The 23,853-nt window shown below is 35.8% G+C and overlaps 2 protein-coding genes across 3 annotated transcripts in view; one reads left to right on the forward strand and one right to left on the reverse strand.

Moving 5' to 3' along the window:
- Positions 1–2,963: 2,963 nt before the first annotated feature.
- Positions 2,964–13,335, reverse strand: steep1 (STING1 ER exit protein 1). The gene is made up of 7 exons (XM_052592668.1): positions 13,107–13,335; positions 9,386–9,503; positions 9,259–9,300; positions 8,125–8,269; positions 7,956–8,045; positions 7,773–7,865; positions 2,964–3,988 (listed from the first exon to the last, which is right to left on the reverse strand). The coding sequence occupies exons 1-7, from the start codon at positions 13,228–13,230 to the stop codon at positions 3,926–3,928; spliced, it is 675 nt and encodes a 224-aa protein (XP_052448628.1). The 5' UTR covers positions 13,231–13,335; the 3' UTR covers positions 2,964–3,925.
- Positions 13,336–14,546: 1,211 nt separating this feature from the next.
- Positions 14,547–23,853, forward strand: part of rxfp2l (relaxin family peptide receptor 2, like) — a 30,299-nt gene continuing 20,992 nt past the window's right edge. Inside the window, exons 1-3 of one of the 2 annotated variants that reach the window (XM_052592667.1) lie at positions 14,547–14,663; positions 19,120–19,248; positions 19,429–19,500. In XM_052592667.1, the coding sequence (XP_052448627.1) occupies positions 14,609–14,663; positions 19,120–19,248; positions 19,429–19,500 (256 nt within the window). In that variant the 5' untranslated portion in view covers positions 14,547–14,608. Of the gene's footprint in view, positions 14,664–18,745; positions 19,249–19,428; positions 19,501–23,853 lie in introns of those variants that run through there. The other variant, XM_052592666.1, reaches the window with a different exon arrangement.

A 23,853-nucleotide genomic window follows, 5' to 3' on the forward strand; every position in this document is an offset into this window, starting at 1 on the left:
ACAATGTATCGGAGTAAAAGTATACATTTTAATAAGGAAATGTAGTGGCGTAAAAATTAAAGTTGGCTGCAATAGAAAAACTCAAGTAAAGTACAGATACTCCCAAAAAATACTGTATAATAATGTAACATGGTATTATTACTTCGCTACAATACACCACTGAGAGGGATTCATCCTCCTCTGGCTACTCAGTGTGTCCACCATACACATCTGAATGTGCTCAGTCTCTACCCTGGGAATTTCATCTTTAGCTGTATGCGATGAAGTAAACTTCTACCCACTGACAGTCTCACCTGAGACTGAATACACACACACACACACCATCCTGCAGGACACCGATTAGGCTGCTGCAATGTTACTGCCTAAGGAAAAAAAATCAGGTTAAACTTAATTAAATGTACAGTACAGCAGAAAGACTGAAGTAACTAATCCCTAATCCAGCACACACCTCAACACTGACTATAAAAATAAATATATATATAATGAAATTAATACTTTTATTTAGCAAAGATGCATTAAATTGATCAAAAGTGACATGACGCTAAAGACTTTTAAAAGCCCTAAAAAACTTTTACATTTATAAAATATATATAAGACACTAAAATATATATAAGACACTAAAGACATTTAAAACAAATAATGTTTTTTTAAAAAATATCATGTTTTCCATAAAGCAGTTTTGAGCACTGATAATTTAAGAATATTAAATGTCAGCACTGAAGTAGCCTATGATTTTTGGAGGAGCATGTGAGACTGAAGACTGGAGTAACGATAGGTTACTGAAAATTCAGTTTTGCATCACAGGAATAAATTATATTTGAAATATATTTAAATAAAAAAACAATTATTTTATTTTACTGTATTTTTGATCAGGTAACAGCCTTGGTGAGTGTAAAAGACATGTTTCAAAAACTTAAATAAGTCATATAAAAATAAACTGAATTAAAGAAATATACAGGTTAGAATTAAAGCTACTGATTTATTGACCTACTAGATCACAGAAACATGCATCTTTCCCTCAAACCCAAATATTAATTTAACCTACACCTTCAACCCCCATCCATAACACACACACACACACACACAAACACAGATTTCGCCGTCAAAAACTTGCCGACTTCCCATCTTAAACATTAAAAGATCTCTTGATATTCGTGAGGTTTCTCATACTCCACCCCTCTAAATCCTCACCCACACAGAGCCTGTATTTCAATGATTCATGTCACACACTGTGATAAATCCACATCTGCTTTCAATACACAGAGACTATAGAGAACCCTTTAAAGACTTAAATTACTAGCTGGGTTTTAATTAAAAGCTAACAAGGCAAAGACAATACGACAGACTGACTGGAGGAGCCGTGGGACAGCAGGAGCGAGTGTCTATTAATCTGACTCACTGCAACGTCCAGTATTTAAAAAGTTCTTGCAGCCTCCCGCTGTCTCCGTGTTGGCAGCTCTCCCGAGCCCATGAGGAGAGACAGGCTGGACCGAGCCATGCTCTGCAGCGTGATCTGGAGCTCAGTGGAGTGTCTGAGTGTGAGATTGCCTCGAGGAGCCATGTGTCAGATTTCTTAAATAAATCAAGAGCAGAAATTGAAACACCAGCCCACAGAAGCTGCTGTAGTCTGTTTAAAATATAGTCGAGGCTTACTTTGTGCATTGTCTTCCTTGCAGGATCTTTGCAAGACACCCTTGAAACTGATTAAAATGATCACACATTAACCTTTACCCACACACATGCCTGTAGGACTCTCCTACAGAGAGATAAGCCTGTTATATTCATGTCACATGTCCCACTGTGTTAATGCTTGGAAAAATTTAATATAGGCCAGTGCATTGTGGACTAGCATTGAAAGAGTACACACACATGTGATGTTTGAGGACCAAATTCAGACTTAATGACATGATAAGGTCAAAGGGTTTCAAGTAATTACTGAAGATCTCACTAAACTAAACATCACATCAGAACTCCATCATGGTTTACCTGTCAATCAGCAACATACAAACATAACTTGTAGTTGCTGCAGAAATGGCATTTTGAAAAATATTTGAAATAAAAATACTGACTTAGAGGGCAAATTTTATAACTGCCATTTTATGTGTCATAAATACACACAGTTAAACAATTTTCAGTGTCTCTGCATAATTTTACTAAATTATGATGCTTGACGAAATGATGCAGGTAAATATTGCTCGCGTGACATTAACCTTAATTTTTATGTTTTCTTTCCACATCATGTCATATTTCAATCCAAGAATAGTCTTTATGGATAAATTGTGTTGATAATAATTAAGTGCACTGAAATATTTTGATATTATATGATAATAATTTGAAGACAATATAAATATATATATATATATGAAAATACCTGTTGAGGGGTAAGCTAGCCCTGTGCACAAACCTTTACAGAACGTATAAATTACTTTATATAATTTTTTATTATTAATATAAAATACTATTTGACAATTTAGTTGAATAATTGAATAAATAATGAAATATCTAAGCAGTATTCCAGTAAAAGAGATTAATCTGAAAGGCAAAATTATATACATATGAATATGAATCCATATTCCATATTTACATGTCCATGTTTTAATTGAAAATGTCATAATAGCCACATTATAAATGTCAATTTAATGACTTCACTCTATTAAACTAGTTTTTAATCAATGAGAATGTGCATGAAATTTACATCGCATTCATTGTAATATGAAACCCCATTAATTAAAATAACTAATAAATGTAAAAATAACAACACAAGTAACAATATGGCACTCTGGGCTTTCTGTGCCGACCCTAGAGGCTGTATCAGGTGCCCCCCATCTTACCCTGTAAAACATCTCTGAAGCTGAAAATACAGTCAAGAAGCCTAGCCAAATGAACAATTTATTCTTCACTGAGGCGTTCACAGCAGGACTGCATGCCTCATTTTTATCATTATACCACCAAACTCCAACACATTTCCCAAAATAGAATTTTTGTTTTAATAAGCATCTAATGAAGACATTTAAATCAACCCTTCATTTACATCTGTTCCTTTTCCTATTTACAACATACATAACTGCTACACTGATTATATGAAAAGACAAAGACTTCATATGTAACGTGCAACCAGACACAGATAATAATCCACATGTCCGTTCTCAAAACCATTTGCGTTTGTCTTATTTAGGGTCATAATCTGGTCATATGTCAGCAGCGGCTGGTTGGTTCATTATAGATGGCGTGGTATGGTGCCTGTCCACCAGCATGAGGGGCAGTTAGCTGCACCTGCGCAGGTACAATGTCTCACTGGGGTCTGTGCAGGTGTGAAGTAATGCTCATCTACTGTTCACTGATCCAGAATCTGATTATTAATCACAGACCGCATTGGACTGAGAAACACTGGCCCAGCCGTACAAATACACACAGCTTTCTTCCTGCAGGTGCAGATCATCACTCTTCAGAGGTTCTCTAGGTTCTGTCCACATGGCACTTCCAGTGATTTGCTTGATCGATCTTGCTCACAAAACTGAACTGAACATGTGTGAATATGACCATGAACACATGCTGTGTTGAAGGACAGAGAGAAGAAGAAAAAAACGCTATTCCAAACATTACACAAACACAGTAGCCTTGAAATGACATGTCAGAGAAACTCAAGTCCTACAAACTCTATAGACCGCACATGTCTATATCTAATAAAAGGCAACAATTATTTTCCCAGCTGACATAAAAAAAAATCAGTTGTTTTATTAAATGAAAAATAGCATGAAAATCATTTTTACCATTCAAACATTTAAATAAATCTGTAATAAAAAAAGAAAGAAAACAATACTCTCCTTCTTCCATACACACAAAACTGCACAAATACACACACTCTCCGGCAGTTAGATGAGACGACTCATTCATTTGCTCTGTCTCTCTCATTTACACACAATCTTCATTTGAACTGGTTGTCAATGAGAGTTCCCTTCATCTTGGCTTTCTTCGCCTCAAGCTCCGCCTGTGTACAGAAAAGCCATTTCAGATTACAAACAAAATCAGTTTAAATCTGTTAAATCAATGCCACATTGTCATTTAAGTCAGTCTCTGATACTACATCCTCAAACTGGACCTTTCTCTGTGGGTTTCTAGATGGTAAATGGTAGCCTTTAGATTCACATATTCACAGTATTGTAAGCAGCTTTCGTTTAATTTTTTTCCAGATGAAAACTCACTCATGTACGAATCACATGAACAGAGCCTGTGTGAGTTTGAGTTTTCTTAATGTGTGCTAGAGCTGCACGATTAATCGTTAAAAGATCGCGATCTCGATTCAGACACCCTCTCGATCTCATTTCTAAAAGACGACGATTCCCCGAGTCTGTTAAACCTTTGACAAAGTCTTACCGGATCATTCAAATCCGTGCGCGCACTGCCGCTGACACAGAGAGAGCTCTTACCATGTTTGGTTAAGAAACATCTTCACAAATAGTCTTTTCAACTACACGGTATTATATCTGTCTTACAGTCATTTATATTATCACAGAAATACTGGGATAAAGTTTATAGTTTAAATATAAACATTGATGTCTATATGGCAGCGATCAAAATATAACAAATCCCCTTTTGAAAGTACTGCGCTTTAAATAACGTTTGTGTCGATTGCATTGTTTCACCAATAGGTGGCGACAAGTGTCTTAATTTATTTGTCAATGAATTAATTTTTCATTCAAGAGAATCGTTCAAAAACGCTGATTCATCCAGAAATGAAACAAGTGTAGTAGGTTTATGAGTGAGTCTTTGAATCCGTGATCTAAACAACTTTTTCATCATTCTAATATTAAAAAAACTGGGGTTTTAAATATATTATATATACACTACCAGTCAAAAGTTTTTGAACCATAAGATGTGTAATGTTTTTTTAAAGTCTCTTCTGCTCACCAAACTATATTTATCTGATCCAAAGTACAGCAAAAACAGTACATTTTTGAAATATTTTTACCATTTAAAATAACTGCTTTCACTTGAATGTATTTTAAAATGTAATTTATTTTTGTGGTGTGCAGCTGTATTTTCAGCATCATTACTCCAGTCTTCGGTGTCACATGATCTTCAGAAATCATTCTAATATGCTGTTTTGCCGTTCAAAAAAAACATTATTATTATTATTATTATTATTATTATTATTATTACTATGTTGAAAACAGATGAGTAGATTTTTTTCAGGTTTCTTTGATAGAAAGTTCAGAAGAACAATAATTGTGTGTAATAGAAATATTTTGTTATACATGTCTTTGTCACACTTGATCAATTTAAAGAATCCTTGCAAAATAAAATAATTAATTTATATACTTGTGATAATGATAATGTTAATTGTAATAATAATAATAAAGAATCGTAGGAGAATCGTGATCTCTATATGAGATCAAAAAATCGTGATTCTCAATTTATCCAGAATCGTGCAGCCCTAGTGTGCAAGATGCAGACTTGCTCTTGCTTAGATCAGCAATACGCTCTCTGTTCCTATCAGTTGCAATTTTAGTATCAAGTCCACAAATTCCCAGAGTGAGGTTCCACAGCTCACATGCACTTGATTTATGGGCTTTTTTGTGTCTGCACAGCAGTTTCAAACAAAATTGAAACAAGGAAGTCCCCTGCACACCCCTAGCACCCCTATATATATTTACAGTACAGACCAAAAGTTTGGAAACATTAATATTTTTAAAATAAAATGTTTTTGAAAGAAGTTTCTTCTGCTCATCAAGTCTGCATTTATTTGATCAAAAATACAGAAAAAACAGTAATATTGTGAAATATTATTACAACTTACAATAATAGTTTTCCATTTGAATATACTTAAAAAAATATATATTATTCCTGTGATAATGAATTTTCAGCATCATTACTCCAGCCTTCAGTGTCACATGTAACATCCAGTCTATCACATGATCATTTAGAAATCATTCTAATATTCTGATTTATTATGAGTGTTAGAAGCAGTTCTGCTAATATATTTGATATATATGATTGATATAAATGAATAAAAGGTTAAAAAGAACTGCATTTATTCAAAATTAAAAAAAAAAAAAATCTAATAATATATATTCTAATAATATATTTTCTTTACTATCAATTATTAATCATTTTAACACATCCTTACTGAATAAAAGTATTGATTTTATTTAAAAAATAAAAAAAAGAAAGAAAAAACATTACTGCCCCCAAATTACTGACCAGTATGTAACATAGCTTCTTTATATATATATATATATATATATATATATATATATATATATATATATATATATATATATACACACGCACCGTATTTTTTGGACTATAAGTCGCACCTGAGTATAAGTCGCATCAGTCCAAAAATACGTCATGACGAGGAAAATAACATATATAAGTCGCACTGGACTATAAGTAGCATTTATTTAGAACCAAGAACCAAGAGAAAACATTACCGTCTACAGCCGCAAGAGGGCGCTCTATGTCTTCAGTGTAGACTACAGGAGCACTGAGCAGCATCTCTGGCAGCATAGAGCGCCCTTTCGCGGCTGTAGACGGTAATGTTTTCTCTTCATTTCTCTTGGTTCATTTCAAATTAATTTTGATAAATCACACCTGACTATAAGTCGCAGGACCAGCCAAACTATGAAAAAAAGTGTGACTTATATTCCGGAAAATACAGTATATAGGGGTGCTAGGGGTGTGCAGGGGACTTCCTTGTTTTCATATTCTTTTTTTATATTTTCCAAAATATATTTTACATAGTTGTAATATTTTAAAATGGTACTACACACAATTTTTTAAGTACTAATTTAAAATATTACCACTATGTAAAATATATTTTGTATATGCAATGTTCTAATTTTTGAAAAACTTTTTTCGTTTTATGTGTATAAAATTTAAATATAATTATAGCAAAGCTGAATTTTCAGCAGCATTTATACCAGTCTTCAGTGTCACCTGATCCTTTAGAATTCAGCTTAAAAAAAAGTTTCAGCTAAGATTTAAAAAGGAAAATAAAACCTTATTCAGCATTCAATGATCACACTTATATTGAGACACGTATAATGTTACAACAAAGGATTTTAATGAATTCTTGCTTCTGATTTGTAATGATTTTTCACTATATTACTATTTTAACTGTATATTTCATCAAATAAATGCAGCATTGGTGAACATTCGAAACTTAATTAAAAAACATAAAAACGTTAGTGTGTGTGTTCAGTCACAGGTCATATGTTTATCATATGAGGTCAAATGAGTTCATAAAAACAATAACTTTTGTGTTTTGTGAGTCTTTGTGTGATTCATTAAAATAACCGGCAGATAACCATTTGTTCTTGGATAGAAGGAATTAGCTGATATGTTTTTTTTTTAGCTTAGCTGTAGACAACGTAACGCAGTACACAGTCTTTCATAGCAATTGAAAATGGGCCTCAAACTATGTTGGCTTCAGAATGGCCAAATGTGTGCGTGTGTGTGTGTGTGTGTGTGTGTGTGTGTTTACAGTGTGACTCAAGAACTTGTGCTGTGTGCTTATCTCCACACTTTTTAAGATAATTAAATACAAGCCTTCAGCTTCTTAACCAAACCACTTTAAAGAGCTGCCAAGGTAAATAAGATTAAATGTCTGTGTGTGTGTGTGTGTGTGTGTGTGTGTGAGAGAGAGAGAGGGATCTCTGTCATCTTAAACTCTAAATTCATTAGCTGTGCAGACTATATTAAAGTTTCAATCTGCCTCGAGGCATGAATGCACACCGCCCTTTCTTTCATCTTCCTGTGTGTGCTCTTACCAGTTCCTGAAGTCGTCTCTTGCTCATTCCTTTCCTCTCCAGCTGTTTCTCAATCACTTTGGCATTCTGGGCATAAGAATCTGCCACCTCCCGCTGCAGGAGAAACCAATCACAATCAATGACAGCTGTCCATAAAGAGAGATCATGTAAGGGTCGAGTCAGTCCTGATGAACTTAAACTCACAGCTTCAATCTCTTCCTCTTCTTCATCGATGGTTGAAACAGTAACAGAGCTGAACTTGCCCATGTCTTTGGTGCGCTTTGTCATCATAACCTACAACACACACAGAACTTGTTGACCTCACATTCTGCAATTCCATCACATCTTTTCAAACAAACACTTGTTGTCTTACCCTGACTTTCTTCGGTGCTTCTTGTTTCTGGCTGTATACGCTTGTGTTGCCAAATCCCTGGCCGAACTTCACCAGCGCTCCATCCACGATGAATGTCGCTGGAGTGCTTTTCATCTGATGCTGATAGAACAAGAGCAGACCACACCTACACAAAGACAGTTCAAACTGTTTAAGCACCTACACATTTCTCAAACCTGAGACACTTTCAGAGTTGATTTACCAGAACAGTCAGATCAGCTGACTCGGACAGTAATCAAACTTTCTAAAAATGCTGCCATCACACTTAATTAGCACATTCTACAAGCAATCATTCTCTTAGCCTTGACGTCAGCCTCTTGGGCACAGCATGGTGACATGGAAAGCTCGGGACTGACTGTTGTGAATGCTTATTTATGGACAGGAGATTATAAGACTGAAAAAAGACCATGGTTTTCATGACTGAGTCATAAATTGCGAGGCTAAATAATATTTATTGGATAGTGAAGTCAGCTACGTTTCATCCTGAGGGGAATTATTTACTTTATTAGGCTTATTACAATCCTACTTACTAAATAAATAAATCAATGGACATGGAATATTGATTTAATCATTTTATTACACAAAAATTTGGGATCGTAAGATTTTTTTATATTTGAATACAAGACTCTTATGCTCACAAATGCTGCATTTACTCAAAAACAAATACTGTGAACGATTAATATTTAAAATTATTAGATTACTACAATTTAAAATAAATGTTTTCTATTTTAATTCATTCATGAATTATTCACTTTTTCAATTATTCATGCATCTTCACTTTTGAACTATTTTATGCACCCTTGCTGAATAAAAACAAAAACATACTGTTTTTTTTATTTATAATTTTTAATGACCCAAACGTTTGAACGGTAGTGTATGGTACAGTGTAGCCATAAGCCAACATAAAATATTTGACAGCAGAATAAACTATAGCAGAGAGCCGTGGTGTATAAGACGTTTAAGTTACTATTGAATAAACTGTATGCTATAAACAAGTGATATATAATTGTGTTTGTACGTAACACATTTAATGCAGTATATGTTTACATATCCTGAATTCTATATGCCAGCTTCCTGTTGTGAGATATTGTGAAATGAGAATGTGGGCTTACTTACTTCCCACATTTTTTGTGAAACTGTTTTTCGATGCCCTCTGATCTGTGCAGAGACATAAAGAGGTTAGTGAATCTTAATCAATGGCTCAATGCACAATTTAAACACATACACACAGACACAAACACACCTTTTCAAATACACAGTCTCATCTTCCTCCACGTTGCAGAACTTGTGGGCGTGTTTTGCTGCATCAATCACTCTGGCTTTGTCCCGTGGCCTCATGGGTAATTTCTCTATCTGACAGTCTATAAAGGAACACATAAGCTTAATTATCTCTCTCCTTACTTCTCACACAAAGCGAATAGCCGACAGACAAAACCTTCTCTTTTAAAGCAGAAAGGTGATGCCCTATCGACCGATGGTCTCACTGACCTTAGATATTAACTAGAACATTAAGATGTCTGCAGTATTAGTCTGTAATGATTGTACACAATGCACTATTGAAATATAAGTTACATTTAATTGAAATTCACTGTAATGTAGCTATGAATAGACATTTTTAAAGGGACAATTCTCCAAACAATTCCATCTTCACCCTCATGTAATTTCAAAGCTGTATGACTTGCTTTCTGTGACAGAACACAAAAGAGGATATTTTGACCAATGTTGGGAACCAAACTGTTTTGATGACTATTGACTTCCAATTTAGAGACAAAAAGTTTCACAGAAGAATGGAAGTCATAAAGGTTTGGACACTTTTAAACAATTCAGCTTCAAGAAGTTTAATTTCCCAGCATAATTTTGAATATAAATACCACAGAGAGCGAGTTTAATCACATTCATTTCATTTCTAGAAGGAAATCATATGAATAACGCCATATGAATGAAAAGCAGAAAAGCAGCACGGCAATTATCCTTAGCTTCTCATTATATTTCGGGTAAATGTGTTATTTCTCATTGTCAAACACTTGCTGAGGTGAGCAAGTGCTTTATTACAGCTGTACTGGAAAAGACAGTGATCACAAGAAAAAACAAGTCATCAATTCATGACCATTTTCACCTCAGAACTAATTCACATATTAATGTAATATATTTATTATGCAATATTATTAATAAATACAATAAGAAAAATACTTAATCACATTCTCTTTCTGCAGCACATTATCATATATAAATGTAAATTTATAAATCTAAATTGACACATTTATCCCATCAAGAAACCTCTCAAAACAGTGGCACCATGGTGGTTTAAAGACACAATATTTTGGTTACTAGCCCACATCTTAACCACTGGACTAAACCGTTAACCAATACTTATATTAAACCAAGTGTCTATGTGCTGAATGCAAGAGTTTGACATTTAGACAGACTCTGGAACAGGACTGTTCCTGTGCTTTGAGATGCCCCCCCCCCCCCCCCCCCCAAAAAAAAAAAAAAAAAAAACTGAGCATCTCATGTCACGTTCACAAGCCAAAGGACACACTTTGAAGTGCCAGAGGTATAAAATGACACATTTCCTACAATATTCACAGCATAAGGGAGGCTGAGTGGGACAAAGCCCTGTTGTGTGAACTATCAGTCCGCCTGCTCTAAAAGCGTTTTCCTGTTCACACATTCAGCTGAGTTTAGGAGCAGACTAGACATGTGCCGGTATTCGGTAATGTGATATATCGCGGTAAAGAGGATGCACAATATTGTTATCAAAGGAACTTCTAAATACCGTGAATAATTATATATTACAAATGATTAATAATTTGAAATGCATGTTAAGAATTCTTTTCCTATCAACTGGTCAAAATGCTCAACACCGCTGGATGCTGCTTAAAAGACACTTGTGCACTCTTGAGCATGTAAAAGAAGCACATGGGGGAACACATGAGAGATGGTGAATGAAAGCACATTCACTCTCTGACAGCAGATGGCGCTAAACTGCAAAAAATGCAGCATTTACTCTGGAAACCCCATAAATAAAGCAGCTGCTACTTTCTAAAGCATATTGAAATAATTTTAAATAGCCATTCAGATTTGTATATAGGCTATGATGTTCACCACAGTGTTGAATACTTAGATGGACTACAACATGCCCTTGATATTGTTTGAAAGGGTTTTGATTCTTTATTGTAAATTCACAACTTTACATTAGTGCTTCATTAGTTAACATAAACTGCCAATGAAAAATTATTTTAAACATTCATTAATCTTAGGTATTTAATACGATGTTAAAATTGAAAGTTGCAACTTTGTTATTTAATGAGCTAACATGAACTAAAACTTGAATTTTTTAACAAAGATTAATAACTTCCGCAGCAAATGTAGCTATTGCTCATTGTCAATGCTTATGCATTAATTAATTTTAACTAATAAGGTCTTATTGTAAAGTGATACCTATTGGTCTTTATAGTTCTTTTGCACTTTAATCAGTGTAAAACTTTTAACTTTAAATATTTTTCTGTATTGCTTTATTGTATTTAAATGTTTAAATATATTTGTTATAAGAAAAATGTTATTTAATCTGTTATACTGTATTATGACCACTTTTTTTAGAATAAAATTTCAATACCATGTTAAAAGCATTATCAATTATTCACAACAAGCAAATTTGATACCGGCATATCCCTAGTGTAGACCTGTGTGAGGAGAACACATTGAGGTTAAAGGTGCACTAAGCAATATTAGAAAAACACTTTTGACTGCAGTGTTGGAGATGGCAGATAAAAAAATGGGAGGTAAACATTTTTCGGGGGAACCAAAACATTAAATAAAAGGATTATGGTCAGGCAAGAGGTAGACTTTCACTTATCGATGCCATCATACCCTCGGCTGGCAAGCATAGCAGATTCGGTCATCCTCTGTGCCAGGGTTGTACGTGTGGGGCGGAGTTAACAAAACAGGGGCAAGGACGAGGTCCTGCTGGGGGTGTGGGCCTGTTTATTTTGGTGATCTCAAATATCAACATTGTTTGGCCAAATTTGCTTAGTGCTCCTTCAAAAGACAGATCGGAACAGTGTTAATAATTTGATTCAATCCATTGATCAGAGATGTTTGAATCTTTTATAAATCTTATATATCTTTCGACAGACTGTTATGCCAATAGGTGGAGACGAGTGACTTTTTTTTTTTTTTTTTTTTTGTGAGTCATTGAATCATTTATTGAACTAATTCATCGAAAGTCGTTCTGATTCCTCATTAAAATGCGTGTTCGGAAATACTACACTTCTGCAGAAAGATTGCTTAAGTATTATAAGGATCAGAGCTAGATCTATTATTGTTTACCTCCACTGTCAAATAACTTTTATCAAGCTAAAATAAACAATAAGAGAAAACTACACACAACAATGATTTTAGGTCATTTCGATGCTGTCTGGTCTTAAGTGATTGTTACACACACACACACACACATATATATGTGTGTGTGTGTGTGTGTGTGTATATATATATATATATATATATATGTATGTGTGTGTGTGTGTGTGTGTGTGTGTGTGTAATTTTTTTGTTTTTCACCCTGCTCCAAACGAATAAAAAACAGTTAGCCTACGTGCTTTAAAACGAAATTATTTCAGTGAACGAACTATGAGTCGATCCGCTGAAGCGAACTAAGATTCGTTTAAAACCACTGATTCGTTTACAAATTAAACACCACCAAAACTGCGGTCCAAGCCTAAACACAACCCAAACACACACTGCAAGACGAATCTAGAGAGTTCCCGTTTATGATTAGTGAAGCTATATTCACACAGCAAGCGTGGAGTCTCATTGCGCCGACGGAGGTGAAGATGGGGTGAGAGAGAGACCGTGTTAAACACTGGAAACACGATGATTTCTTAAATTTCGATTAATTTTAATATTGATTTACTGGCCAGCTGCGGTCATGACTCTTGAATCTTGATTTGGTTAACGTTACTCACCCAGAACGAGGACCATCTGACCACACAAGCAGTAATACACGTGCAGGGGTTTCTCTCCGTCATCATACTCCTCTCTGTCACGGGTGTCTGAGCACACCACACTTCGAGACACCACTTTGGGCATATTTAAATGCTTTACTTTCTTTTTAAATTCAGAATGTGATCTGTGGCTTGTTTACGCTCCTGTCGCCCGGTGATGACGTTGTACGGTTCTGTGACGCTAGGGGCGGCCAGCGCGTCTTTAGCCTGGTTTCCTCTAGATGGCGCTGTGGATATTAAAACCATAGACATATAAATAAAAAATTCAGTCACACTTTAGGGGAAAACTCCAAAGTGATCACAACAGCAGAAAGATATGTATCAGTCTGTCACAAACTAAGACTGTCAGCCAGTGGACAAAACTAAAGCAAGATCATTTCTTACATGTACATTTGTGCAAAGTTTTTGATTGGTAATTTTCTTTTTTCTTTTTTTAGAATGAGTTTAATATTTTTCTTGTATCTTGATTGTGGGAAAAAGAAAGTATACATATACTTAATTATTTTACAGATTTGCTTTTGTTTTATGATTATATATTTTTAATTCCTTATAATGTACAATGATTTGGCAATACTGTGCAGGTCATGCCAATAAAGCTAATTTGAATTTAATACAGCCTCTGTGATGAAAGGTCTATATTTTCTGAGAACATGGATAATATGTTGTACTCATTAGATTAGCTATTGGAAGTTTTTTTGTTGTTGTTGTTGTTTATTTTTATTTTTTATTTTTTGTAAGTGACTGAAATTTCCTAACAATGTTTAACTCTCATCCTGAGACAATTATTATTATTACTAATCTACTCTTATTTTTCATCTTTGGTTTATCTTGCCTAATTGTTTAATTATATTACTTATGATATGATACTTTCTTAGTTTACCTTGCACTCCTAATTATTTGTATTTATTTTGTATAATTTTACTTTATTTCACAGTAGGCTACGTTGTATAATTTCTCATTACACACAGCTAACTTTGACAGTAAAAGGTGCATTTTCTGTCATGCAAATGAAGCACAGAGTTCAGGTAGAGATAGAGAGGGCTTTCCAGTCAGTCATCCCTGAAGGATCTCCACTGAGGTCTGAGCCGATTAAAGAGATCTTCTTCATAGTTTTAAACAGTTTATAGTACAGTATGTACAAGACATCCCACCTTAGTGTTTCTGGCTCTTGCAAATATACACATGCACAGACACACATTAAGAAGACTTCCTACCTCACAAAGTCTTAACAGGAAATTAACAGAATGCCTTAACAGCACATGGATTTCCTTACCAAGCACACACATGTGTGAGTGTGTGTCAGGAACCACGCTGGTTTAGCAGAGAGTATGTTTCCATGTCCAAGTTCTCTCTCTCTCTCTCACTCTCTCTCTCTCTCTCTGTCTCTCTCTCCATTGCTCAGATCAGCAGCTAGCAGCCTATAGGAGATACACACTCACTTGTCTCTCAGAGCACCACGCATCATGCTTCCTCCTCTCCTCCTTTCCTCTCTCTCCTTTTCCCTTGCTTTTCTTTCAGGTAAGACCAACTTCTGTTTTTACCCCGTCTCTTCATCTCTTACTGTCTCTCACATGGCTTTCTCATTCTGAACACAGGTAACTGCATAAACGCATGTCTGTGGTCTCAGGAGATACTCCCAAACATTCCTTTCCCCTGCTTGCTACTTTCCCGCTTTCGTTCCATTTTAATGGTGTTTGTGGTGGACGTAAAACAGCTCGAAGAATGTGTAAATGAATACCTGTGCAGATGAATGAGAGAATGAATCATCTGTGGAATGAACCGCTCTGGTAGATAATAGGGGGCACTTTTGAAAGAAGCTTTATCAGTATCAGTATGTCTTGAATGCTTTTATAAATGTGATTGAATGAATAAAAATGTGATAATGAGTTTTTTCCAATGTAAATGAGCTTCGGGCAGTTGGATGTGCCTTTCGGGATCAGACTTTTCAATTAACATAATTAGAGGTTTTGTATTAATGCCTGTCAGTGTTATATTGCTGTAATAGAGTTAAGATATGGTGAAATGCTGATAGAATGCTGCTTCTCCTCTTATCTAGCACTTTTGTGAAATTATAGTCAGCGAAATTACTTGCACATATATTATGGAGTTTAATTTTAGTTTTAGTGTGTGTAAAGGAGTGTTTGATTATCTGAAATGGTAGGTGCATCCTGTGTGTGAGTTCTCTATGTAGATTTTATAGCTGTAATTGTTTGGTCTTTTTATAATAATGAGATACTCAACCTGTTTTAGATCAGTTGGTGGACCTAAAAGTATCAGACAGGTGGAAAATGTGTGTGTGTATGTGTGTGTGAGAGAGAGAGAGAGAGAGAGAGAAAGAGGGTGTGTGTTGAATTATTGAGGAGAAGTCAGAAGATTGATGGACACAGACACACACATGCAAGAACACACACTCTGTGCCAAATTCCCCAAGGTGTTGGAAAGCAACGCCATATTTACTCACCTGTCAAGAGATTCTCATGTTTTTATACTCTGTGATATGACCTCTGCCATCCCTCGTTATCAATAATCTATAGTGTTTTGGGTCATGCACAGAAACAAATTTTAAATCAAGATTTTAATATTCCCTCAAGGACTGGAGGACATTAAGTATGCACCCTTCTATGATACTCTCACCTCATGCATGGTTGTTGAGATCCTTCTGTTGGCTTGCCATGTTTTTTCGACTAATCGCTTAAAGTTAAATCTTATACATAATGTTGTGATGCCTAAATTCCCTAGGGGCACTTGAAATTATTTTACTTTGTAGTTTTTTAGTTTTAGTTTTTTTCCTTCATTTATTTAGTGGAAATAGTATAACATTTTAATACTGGTTATCAGTTACAACATAAAAATTAATATCAATGTATTTATATTGGCCAGTATTTTAATATCGGTTTAGCCCTATATGTGTGGTTATCTTGTTCATTTTTCTTTTTGAAATATTACACAGATGTTAGTCAATGCAAAGTACATTTGTAGATGTCTCATTTTTTTCCTTGGGGTTTCCATGACCTTTTAAAACCATTAATCAGTCGGCCCGTCTCTCCTTCGAGAACAGAAACTTATTTTCTTTGGTATTTAGAATTCTTGTTTGATGATGTCATTTCATATACCTGCCTCCAGAAGAACACAATGCAAAGTTATGTTTGCATTTGTAATGATAGCTTCTAACTTTAAATTACTTCATAACAGAATTAATTAGAAGGTAGGATGAATTCTTAATAGATGCCTGTAGTAGGATAAAGAGGAATGAGTCATATAAGGGTAGAGGAGCACGAATGTGGTCGTCTGAATTAAATGGCAAAAGAAACTGATTGAGAAATAGTTTCCTGGTTGAAATCACCCTCAACCCAGAAATATGCTGAATTGAGCAATGAATAGAAAGAAAAAAACACTGATGACTTAAAGGGTTACTCCACCCCCCATAATTTTCTGGACTTTGACAGTGTAATTTACTCACTGAATTAAATGAATCTCCTTCAAGATTATAAAAAATCCAACTTGATGAGTGACTCTGAAACTGAAAGGTGCATTTGCCACATTCTCTCTCTCTCTCTCTCTCTCTCTCTCTCTCTCTCTCGCTGTCTCACACACACACATCTGTCTCACACATCTTCTTTAGTTATTAGTCTTGGTGTAAATTTGATAATGCAGATGATCTGTGCATGTGCATGCAGATGTGTCTTCGTTTCAAGAAGATAACACCAGAGTGTGAAGGCTAATTGGGTAGTGTGTGGTTCAGGGCAGACGGACTTATCATGCACGTGACTGACTTACCGTCCGATAATGATGAAAGGCATTCGAGAGGATTATTCAAGTGTGTGTGTGTTTGTGAATGATGGAGAGAGAGAGAGACTGAGGATTGCAGCTGACCCTTAGATTTTATGGGGATGTGTAGAGGTGTCTGTGTTACATGACAGCATCTCCCCGGGGCTTCACGTAGACCAACCACTGGTTTATATTCACCCTGCAGACAGAAAGAGAGAGAAGGAGAGAAAGTCCATTGACTAGAATATAATGTAGGTGAAAAGCAGAATGAGGAATGCTGGATGGACAGTTACTAAAGGTTTCTGTCAAAGAGTCAAAGAAAGAAAACAACTGAAAGTGCCGTTGAATTTAGTGATGTCATCAGGACAGATGTCATGGGGAGACATCCTTGTTTTGTTCCAGGCCTTGAGGAGAGGGATCCAATAAAGCTCCTTGGTATAGCATAATCACTCTGGGGTAAAGGAATCTTACCCTCAAATATTTTATCCCTGACAATGGGAATTTTTAACTGTGGGATTTTTTGTTGTGAACTATTAAATAAAGAGATGAATATGCAAGCACACACCATTTAAATGTTTAGAATTTTTTTTTTTTACAATATGGGAAAGTACATTTTATACAATTAATATTAATTAAATAAATATTGCATAAATAAATCTAATGAAAGTGCTGTAGAGTAGTGGTTCTCAACTATGGGGCCGGGGTCCACTAGGGGGCATCAGCAAACCTTCAATGGGGCCTCAAGATACCTTTAAATTATTAAAATGAGACAAAACAACATTTACAATAAGCTAAAACTAGAAAATATCAAGATATATCTTATTTTAATGCTCCCTCTTAACAGTTTTTTTTCTGTATTTGAAGAGCCAGGGTTTCCACTGGGTAAACATCATGGATATTTTATACATTTTTCTAGGTTTGCCAAGTAGTTTTAAAGTATTTTATTGAAATTGTAAATATAAAATATCGAAATAATCTTTATAGTTGTGTCCAGTAAATTCCAAACAGCTCGAAAAGTCACTGACATTTAATCCATAACTTTATATTTGATTATTAAAGCACACAAATTAAACAACAGTAAGTCAAAAAGAATTGTCTGATGTACAGTAAAACAGACGAAGTAATTTATTGTCTAAAAGCTAATATTATTCTCCTGTCTCACACAGTTTTTTAACAGAAATATTCCAAATAAACCTGAAGTGCCCATCGCTGCTTAATCTCCCAGTGGTATCAATGGAAAATTTCCTCAGTCCAAATGCAAAAGTCTGGATACACTGCAGAGGGAGAGCTTTGGGAGCTTTTATCTTAAGAGTTTTGTAAAAATAATAAATGTATATCCCTCACATGATTCTGGTTCAAGCACTTTTACATTTTATTTTCAATACACTGTAATCCTGCCTGGTAGACTTTCAGTTGTGTTACTTTATGATATTTTTCTGGAAGCAGCAGATACCACTGATTTGAAGCCTGCTCACTGGCAGGGGTTGCATAGCTGAGGCTTGAATGTAAGGATTTCATTATTGACAATAGATTACAAGGTAAGATTTCATGCTTGTTCGGAACCTTGCTTTTTCGGGGTGTCGCATCATAGCTGCAGTGTGCTGTGATGTCATCAGTTTGAGACACACTGTGATGCTGTCATGGGGCGGAGAGGTCACGCGAGTGGTGGCAGGGTTTCCACAAACCAACCAAAATCTTCCATCAGTCACGTGACCTACCTGCATAATGAACTCTGACCACCAGAAGTGCACCAAAAGGGATGCACCAACATTTGCACACATTTCAGCTGGACATCGGTACTACACACAAAAGCATCAAAAAGAGAACTAGTAGGTGAACGCCAAACCAAAAAATTTCCATTGCTGCAAAAGAGGGGAGATTTAAACGTAGAGAACAAAAAACAAAGACAGATTCGTTCAGTGTAATTTAATGGATAAATCAGTTTTGCTGGTTGATTGATTGAGTCAGAACTGTTTGAGAAGTGGCTCTCAGCTGGATTTTATGAATTCTGGAAGACATTTTCACAAATTTCCATGGTAATTGCATTTATTTATGAGTTATTCTGCGTTTTTTTCTGCTGCTTTGCATTACTTTCCTGACCGGAATAAAAATTTACCTCATTTAAAAGTCAAAACCAAAAAGCCATGTCTGAGCATGCTTTGGCATTACCTTGTTTATGTTATAGGATTTGTTTGTGTGTATGTAGATTCTTTAGGTTCTGATATGTGTCCGTTGGGTCAGTTTCCATGTGGGAATCTGTCAGTGTGTTTGCCTCAACCACAGCACTGCAACGGGCAGCAGGACTGTCCTAATGGAGCAGACGAAGAGAACTGCGGTAAGACTGTGGGCAAGAATGCATAAAGACACGAACAATGGATTCTATACAAATGCATGCTCACACACACATACTAAAATGACAACATATTACCATAAACACAAACACACACACACACTTGTATATATGAATTTTCCAAGTAAATAAATAACAATATCAGAATATATGTGTGTGTTGTAGTGGATAACAGTGGTTGGCCCCATCTGTTTGATGCCTTCATGAAAACAAGGGTCCAGGAATCAAAAGAGTGCAGTAAGTATTCTCATTTGTCCTCCATCTTTTCCTCATTTGCTGGTTCTTTGTTTCTCTGAATTGCTTTATTAATGCATTTGTGAATCCTGCAGCACAATATGAGTGCTGTGAGGTGTGAGTGTTGCTTTCTCTTCACAGTTATCATTTGTTTTCTAAGCTTTGTTTACCAGCACAGGGCTTTCAATATCATTTATATAATACTGATCTTATAGAAACTTGGTGTAAACCCATGAATAAGAGATGGGTTTAATACTCAACAGCTTTCTGATGATGAAACAGATCCTTTGAATGTTATCACTGGATTTAGTTGTTAGAAATTGATTCAATCAGTAGGTGTTACAGTCTAGTTTTATCAGTGGGTGTTATTTGGTATTAGATGTTAGTTTTTTCCTTTCTTTCTTTATTGAACAGAACAGTCAAAAACGGTGAAGAACATAATATGCACTTTATCAGTCATGTTTTATTAAGCTGTCAATCCCTTTAGAAAATATTCTTAATTTATGCTTTTATTCCTTTTTTTCTTTTGCTCATATTTTAAATTTGTTGAAATTTCTTTCAAAAATAAAATGTTATTATATATTCTATTATATGACACTTCTCAATTGAGAGAACACAGAAACGTGCCTCTTACAGCGCAGCTTCAAGAACTCATTGAGTTGTTTGTCCCTCTTTCATCTTTGAGTGCCACAAAGAAGGACACGGACAGGCAGTGTTTAGTTTGGTGAATATATTAGACACGCTTCGTTGTCTCACTTCTGAAGATCAGTTTGTTTTCAAAAACTGCAAAGCAACAAACTGTTTTAAACTCTGCAACAAACCAATCTGTCACACTTCTGATTTGATTATAAAAAAACTTCTAACCAAATTGGCCTAAATTAAAAACTCAACAAAAGGAGATACATTTGCCTAAATTAGTTTTGCTGACTACAATTAACTGCTGAGGGACGGTGAAAAAATGAAAACATGTTAATCAGAGCTACATTATAAAGTTAACTTCAACCAAAGCTAATGGTAAAGAGGCAAGCTTCCATTTCAGCTAAATGTTTCATTATCCCTATAACTGTGCAATTCAAATGTACTGTACAAGTATATTACTTTGGGCATCAGTAATGGCTTTTCAATGTATGTAAATATAAGCGTATATTAATATAGGCCAGGCTTAAAATGCACACAAGGTCATGGATGTTTTCCATCTCTGCTCCATTGAGAGTTAGGATCATATATGAGCCATGTGAGTATGAGCAGAGGGCAAAAGTGATGAGCTGCTGCAGCTCTTTGCAAAAAGCAAATACTCATCTTGAGTATCCAGTGTTAATGTAAGAGGTGTTACTGCAGTACAGCGTATGGAAAAGGACCGGGCCCAAGGGTAGAAGAGCGAGGTTCAGGTTGTTTTATTCTGAGAGCAATGCACAAGTTTTGCTTGGGGACAGTTATCTTGGAGTCTGGTGATCCGACACGCTCTCTCAACAGACTGCAAACAGATTGGGCTAAATGAAGTCACCAGGAAGGTCAAACATAATGATTTCTGCTTTTGTGTTTACGCCAGTTCCATTATGGATGAGAATCAAAACATTTCGGCAAAACTTTCTTCCTTGAAACTCAATCTTACTCTCTGTTGACCAAGTGGAACCATTTAACTGACAGGTTCTCAGCCCACCTTTAAGATGTATGAAGGTAGTAGCAAAGCCTTTGCTTTCTGTCTACCTCTCAGTTTCCACCAATTACTTTTGGCTGGCAAGAGGGCTGGTGCAGTGTTAATAGACTGACCTTTTAACTGACCTGACTCAGATTCAGATCATTTGAACATTATTACCAGCCGTACCAGGGCAGGAGTGAGAGAGAAACTGGAAGAAAGCTTTTAGCGATCGATAGGAGAAAAGGGTGAATCCAAGGGAAATATACTTATTATTAGTTTGGTGCCTGTCCTACCATCACCTATCACTGAAAATACCAGCAGGGCACATGGAGACAACACAACAACTAATTTAATTTCGTAGATGTGTCAAACCCAGCACCTGGAGGGCCACTGTCTTGCACAGATAAGCTCTGATCCAGCTAATCAAAGTCTTTGGGAGTGCTAGACACTTCCAGGCAGGTGTGTTGGAGTTTGACACATGTGTGCTAGAAAAGTGAGCTCCTAAATATGACCTAAAGTTTCCCTGCAAGGACCCCATTACTACAATACAGACAGCTACTATCAGTATTTTATGTAATAAATACTAATTTACACACACACACACACACACACACACACACATATATATATATATATATAAAGAATACATATAACTTGGGAAAGTACCAACCTGTTTTTTGAGAGCAGAATGTTATTCCTGTGTTTAATTTTATATATAAAAAAACATTTAACATTTTTCTTTTACTTTTTCAGTAGACCGGTTTGAAAAACCCTTGTTAATACAGTGATTCCGCAGTACAGCAAAACTGTCACATACTGCAGGTGGATAGCAGATTGGACATGTCAGAGGCGATCTTTCTAACTGCAGATGTTATGCAGCACTTAACGGGGTTTCCTCCTTGTTGTGCATGTCTCTCCAGAGCTTTGGGCTTAATGGCAAGCGATAGACTGCTGCTTTCTGAAAGAAGCTGTCCTGCGTGGGCTGAGAGGAGCTCCCAGGGGTGTGATATTGCTCACAACACTAATATTGTAAAACCTTGGTGGAAACAAGGCAGATGTAGATGACGACAAGTCTCATTCACAAGAGTTCTGTAGAGGTTGATCCTACAGCTAATTTTAAGTGTACTGTACAATTAATATTAAAAGAAGGGTTCAGTTTACTTGTCTTTTGTTACTTTTTTTTTTTGAACAATGATTTGTTTTTTGAGGTATTCTGAAGCGCAAGTGACTGAAAAAAGCTCTCTGCAATTTTATGTTTCAACCACAGCTGGAGATAGAGATACCGAAGTTCTGTAGCGCAGCTTTCATCGAAAACCACTCTATATTTGAGCCTCTGTCTCTTTCCCGTCTGCATGCAGATTGATTTCCAATAGCTGATACAAAATTCAATGTATCAAAATTTGTGTAATTATTGCAATAATACATTTACATTCTAACAAGCACCCTCAATAAATTTGATCATATCTGAACCTTAATAAATATCATAAGTAGAGATATCATAAGTAAAGATGGGGGTTTGTTCAGGTTGTTGCTGCCAAAATATTCTCAGTCTGAGCCAATTTCATGATCTTTTTTGTTCTTTGCAGGACAGATAGAAAACAAGGAAACAGCTTTATATAGTCGCATAATGTTGCGAACAATATATACACAGGACTAATGTAACCTCCTGTAATAATGACAGAGCAAATCAGTACAGTAAAGTGTCACAATTTTGAACTTGAGGTTGATCCTTGAGGCAGATTGTTAATTATTAAATGGTTCATGGTATAAATGATGCAACGTATGTGCAATATATGAAGTCTGTGCAGGCATGACATGCAGGGTCGATGAATCCTGACTGCCTGTGGAAAGAAAATGCTCACATAGATGTTCCTTAGCTTCAGGTCTGACAGATATATGTTGTCCTTCCCTGTGGTGGAAAGCAGGTCACAGTGATGTACTGGGCAGTTTTAAGAATCCGCTACAAGGCTTTCCTGTCAGCACCAAAACAACTATAGACCAGATAGTGAGTCAGAACGCTTTCTCTGTACAAGCCTTGTGGAGCACTAGTGAAACGAAAAGTTTCTGTGTGGAGTTGGTTGATTAGGGTTTGAGGTAAGAATATGAATTAAAGGTGAATTGAAATCAGTGCATCCTGGCATAGGGGTCTTTATTTTCCAGGTGACCGAGTATTAAATAGCGGTTATTATGTCATTCTCGGTTGAGCGGTTATAGGCATTGTAGTGAGGGTTCAGAGTAGCTGTAATGTATGCCATGACCTTCTGCTCAAAGCAGTTGATAGCAAAGGAAATTAGTGCCAGAGGGGAATATTCATTCAGGAAACTTTCACTGGAATAATCATTTGAAGCAGGTTGAGGGTAGAGGAAGATGAAGTAAACAAATAATGTGCCTGAAAGTACAGACAATCTAAATTAGTATACTCCAGTAGAAATGTCTGCGTACAGTAAGACCATTCAAAAGTTCAAGAACTTGTACATTTGGTTATAAGGACTACTGTTTAGTTAGTTCGTTTTCACTTATGTTTTTTTCAGTCCCAAACAAACACTTACCAGTACTTAATAAAAAACCCCACAGGAAATAATGCTTTTCCTGACTGTCGATGTTAGGTGAGACAGACCCAGCTGTCTCAGAGTCTGAATGTGTGGGAAAGTGACTCACTGGGGGATTAAGCTGTAGATGTCTCAAATGTGTTGAGTGGGTTAAAAGAGCTGAAATAC

This window comes from Carassius gibelio, chromosome A5 (assembly GCF_023724105.1).
Source record: "Carassius gibelio isolate Cgi1373 ecotype wild population from Czech Republic chromosome A5, carGib1.2-hapl.c, whole genome shotgun sequence".
Taxonomy (NCBI): domain Eukaryota; kingdom Metazoa; phylum Chordata; class Actinopteri; order Cypriniformes; family Cyprinidae; genus Carassius; species Carassius gibelio.